The sequence below is a fragment of the Asparagus officinalis genome, chromosome 1 (genome assembly GCF_001876935.1).
Source record: "Asparagus officinalis chromosome 1, Aspof.V1, whole genome shotgun sequence".
Classification (NCBI taxonomy): Eukaryota; Viridiplantae; Streptophyta; class Magnoliopsida; order Asparagales; family Asparagaceae; genus Asparagus; species Asparagus officinalis.
The window spans coordinates 31,428,013-31,432,651 of NC_033794.1; the positions used below are offsets into that span (position 1 = coordinate 31,428,013).

Here is a 4,639-nt window from a genome sequence, read left to right on the forward strand (position 1 = left end):
ATAAACACACAAGGGCAGACATCATTATTTACATATCTCCTCTTCAGAAGGAACTTGCTCAGTCAGTTATACCACATTCTACCCGACTGTTTCAAGTCGTATAACGACCTTTATAATTTAATGCTATACATGTTGCGACTCTTGTTTTCTCTTAATTCAGAAATTTTAAGTCTATCAGGGACTTTCATATAAAAGACTCATATAAAAATATGGTCATGACGTACATATGAATCAGCTGTTAGCTCTGTTTTTGAGCCATTTGTTAGATATAATATCTACCGACTTAGGTTCTGGATCCAGATTATTTTCGGAGATAGTAAGAGCAACTGTAGAGGCAACTATGTTGTCGACAACTTTTATATTTCTATTATATATTTCTCCTTTTTCACAAATTCGTGGCCACTTTAATTCTTATTTTATGTTAACCAAATCCTCGCCATTTCCCTTAACGTTTGGATTTGGCCGTTCCGCATCTCCAGTATTGTGATTATCTAGTGCACGTGCAATTTACTGGAGATTCCATCTTCAGGATGAACCTCTTCTGGAGGTTATGGGAGTGACTGTCTTTCTATATATATAATTTAGTTTGCCGCGGACTTTTATCTTTTATACTAACATGTTTTATATGCTTCTGGCACAATATGCTTCTGGCATACCAAATCATCAATGATATATTCAACATGAATATGGGGCTTAGTCACTCTTTTCTTAGCAGATTATCATTTGAACTTCTGGTTCAGTTTGACTAGTACGTGGATATAAATATTGAAGATCTTTTTCACCAATAGAATTTCTTGACATTATTTTGTATTTTGGGCACTAATCTCCCCCTAATGTCGAGAATTGATCTTCAATAGAAATGCAGTCAGCATACCAAATTATAAATCGATCCCCAACATGGGCCATAGGTACTAAATTATTGACGGAGTTTCATAAATAATGTATGTACCTTCACCGAAGTCCCGTAGAGGTATGCTATGGTGGTGATATATAAACATGGACTGCAAATAAAGAATACGCAGATGGGAAATGTTTCGCTTCTTCACCACGTATTAGATAAAGGGGGAAAATTGTGATATGCAGTTGGTTGGATTTGGTTTGAATGCCCCATTTAATTTAAGGAAATCCGACAAATCATATTTTGCCCAAGATGACCCAATCGCTCATGCCAGAATTTAAAAGAATTTGGGTCCCTAAATCTCAAACTCATCTCAACATGTTGTATTTTAGGTCAGACAAATTCTAAAATATACACATATGAATAAAAACCACATAGGTTCACAAGAGTTTAAAGCAAAATCAAGATAAATTAAAATTGTCTGACAAATGTATATAATCCAAATATAGAGAAACCAAATAGTTCGATAAGATCCATTACCTTCCCCTAGACCTAGTTTATGAATATTAGTTTGAATTATGACATGTGCTTCAGGCACTACGACTGAACCAATTAAACTTGCATTATGGTTTCTCACAACAACTGGTTGTGTTTTTAACAACTACTAATACAAGGATTAGTCCATAATGCTTTTAGTTATACTATTGTAAGAGTACAAGGTTACTTGTTGAATTGTATTCAGTCGAGGGTTTAAAATCCAAAAATGGCTACAGGATAAGATCTCCTACTATGTTCATAGCCTCCCCCTTGTCCATGCGTATAAGAAATTTTCTGAATTGTAGCATGTGCTACAAACACAACTCGTAAGCAAACTAGTCTGACATTGTGATTTCTAATCATCAATTGATTGTGCTTCTCTGCGACTACTAATCAATTCAGAATGCTAATTGCAATTCTTGGTCATGTACTGCTGCTGGAGTACAATATTATTTGCGTGGAATGTGGAAAAGAACTTTTTGATCAAATTATTGGCTTCCATAGATCAAAGCGATCCTTCAGGGATTGCTCAGAAAAGTGAATACTTTTTCAGTGAGGCATTAATTTTTCATGTCTTAATTGATAGAGAGAAAATTTAAAGTGTTTGCCTTCTAGGCAAAGATACTTAAAGAATCAAGAGATATAATCGTGCAAAAATCACAAGAATCAAGGTAGATTTCAACATCCAAGGACCAAGTCAAGTAGTTGCTGCCATCAACAGCAAGCTCAGCAAATTCCCTTTTGGTGATGTTAGACATTTGTTCAGAAATGCTATAATTATCATTAGAAGATATATCAATCCACCAAATTTATAAAATATTGCAGGTGTGCATACAAACATAAGTGAATAAATAAAGGAGCCACAAATCATTAGTTACAGTGCATGCCTCTGTTCTAATTAGCCAGGATAAGTGATCAATCAACAGAATGTGTGCATTTGCAAATTGTATTAAACCAAAATGCAGGAAATCAACATATAATAAATGATTTATATGCATTTGCAAATTGTATTAAACCAGACCGCATGAAATCAACATATAATTAAATTTTCCTCGCACAGCACGCTAATGACTTGAATAAAACCAGACAAGAAGATTCCACAATTAGTAACGGAGAAGTTTAGTCACATGTGCCTACATTGTGCTATTATATGACATCTTATGATCTCTTCTATAATGGAGTCTAGTGTGGACTCAACATCGGTGTGCTTGATATCAATGAAGAAGTCGTGTTACGAAACTGAAATGTATATAGATAAATATATGTAGCTCGAAATCTAATTCTTAGATTGTTTCAAAGCAATAATGTGAGGACGAAAAACTCAATGGAGAATAAACTGAGAGATTATTCTCTCGAGCTCTGGAGACAGATAAAGCCTTATGTGTTTACAATCTTCCTGTAGTTTGGGTTTGCTCTATTGACGATAATTGCCAAGTTCGCGCTAAATGAGGGAATGACCATAACTGCTGTTATTAATTGCACCCTTCGCACTCGTGTTTGAAAAAGGCCTGTTCATGATCTAACACACTTTATATTCCAGCAACATTTAATCTTCTTTTATTTTATATTTTACTGACTAAAGATAAATACTTCAACGTGGTAGTATCTTCAACCTATCACATTATGGAAACAACTTGATTGCCTCATACTAGATCCCTCGTAAATATATGTACTCATCAATTACATACTACTTGCCAGCAAAGCATGTTTTAATAACTTCCTGCCTACTGTGTATCTTGACAGGAATTCCACTCCTCCGATCACACTCCCATAACATATTGTATTCATAATAAGACCAACATGCATGTTTATAAAAGGAAAAGTAACTTGTCAAAGGTAAATGCTTGAGTTGAGTGGTTGTGGTTTTCCTTTTTGCATTTGTCAAGGTAAATCAACTTTAAGATGCATTGCGCTAGATTAAAAAGAAAAGTAACTTGTCTTTTAAGAAAGAAGCATATAACAATATTGAGTATCACTTTTCCATTATGTCATGAGAGATAGCAGAAGCTTCTTATATTCAAACAGAAATATGTGCAGACATAGAATAACATGTGAACAGTAATTAATTCAATTAAAATTAACTAAGAGAGAACAGAACCGCTATCTTACCTCACCCAATAATGCTATTGAGCGCAAGTGATTAAATCCAAGATCCAAGTGCTGCAGTTTTGTACATTTCCGAAGATTGCTCACTTTAGCAAATTGGTTACGACTCAGATCTGAGTGCATCCGATGATCACGAACCGGCTAGAGCCATTCGTGCTGATAACGTGTTGTAATCTTGTTGTTATATCTACATACATCACATATCATAAGTAAGAATCGAACATGAAATGTAAATGTAAATAGACAAGAGAAGAGATAGAGAGAAAGTGATCATCTTATTTTATTCATCTTCATTTCTCCACATACATTTTGTCTTCCATGAATTACATTATATAGATGTGGAAGGGAATACTAAAAGTCACAAGTAGGTGAAGAGACTTCTTCTAGTAATGTCCACATTCATTGTATTTATATTTACAACACTTTTCAATTTCACGATTAAAAAAAATCAATCAGATCTGGAATTCCAAAATATGAATTTGAATCCGGTAATACTCTCGGGTTCGAACAAATCTATAACGAACCAGTGGCTCTTCTCGCAGCCTCCGACCCAAACCCGACCCGTTTCCCTCTGTCATTTTCATCGCGGTTGCCTCTCCAAACCAAAATCCAGCGTCAATTCAGCACGGAACACAATCAAATTAATCCTCTTTGTATTCTCCGTCCCTCGACGGATCACTCGAGGCTTCGCTCTCTCTATTTCTTCTCTGTCTCCCCTCCAAAATCTCAAACCCTAGATTTTAGCAATGGCGTCCTCGATCTCCCTCTCCTCTCTCTCCCTCTCGCTCTCGTCTCCCTCAACCTCCAGATCTGAGCCTGCTCCTCGATCCCTCCGGTTCTGCGGCCTCCGTAGAGAGGCTCTAGGGTTTCACCCGCTGAAGAGCTCTTCTTCAGCACTCGGAGTTCGATCTCGTGTGCGGCTGGTTAAGACGACTCTTTCGGCGTTGAGTTCTGAGAATGGAGCACCTGCATCGAAGGGGAACTTTGATTACGATCTTGTCATCATTGGAGCTGGTGTTGGTGGACACGGTGCTGCTCTTCACGCAGTGGAGAAGGTAACTAGACCCATATTTGATTGGGTTCGGCGTGGTTGGAGCTAATTTTGAATTCTGAGACGCAAAAGTCTGTTTCTTTTTTTAGATTCCTATGAATTTAGAA

At 36.5% G+C, this 4,639-nt stretch overlaps 1 protein-coding gene across 1 annotated transcript in view; it reads left to right on the forward strand.

The window, feature by feature from the left end:
• LOC109822343 (dihydrolipoyl dehydrogenase 2, chloroplastic-like) overlaps positions 4,093-4,639 on the forward strand; it is a 16,711-nt gene continuing 16,164 nt past the window's right edge. The window contains exon 1 of the mRNA XM_020388533.1: positions 4,093-4,536. Coding sequence (XP_020244122.1) covers positions 4,228-4,536 — 309 coding nt within the window. The 5' untranslated portion in view covers positions 4,093-4,227. The remainder of the gene's footprint in view (positions 4,537-4,639) is intronic.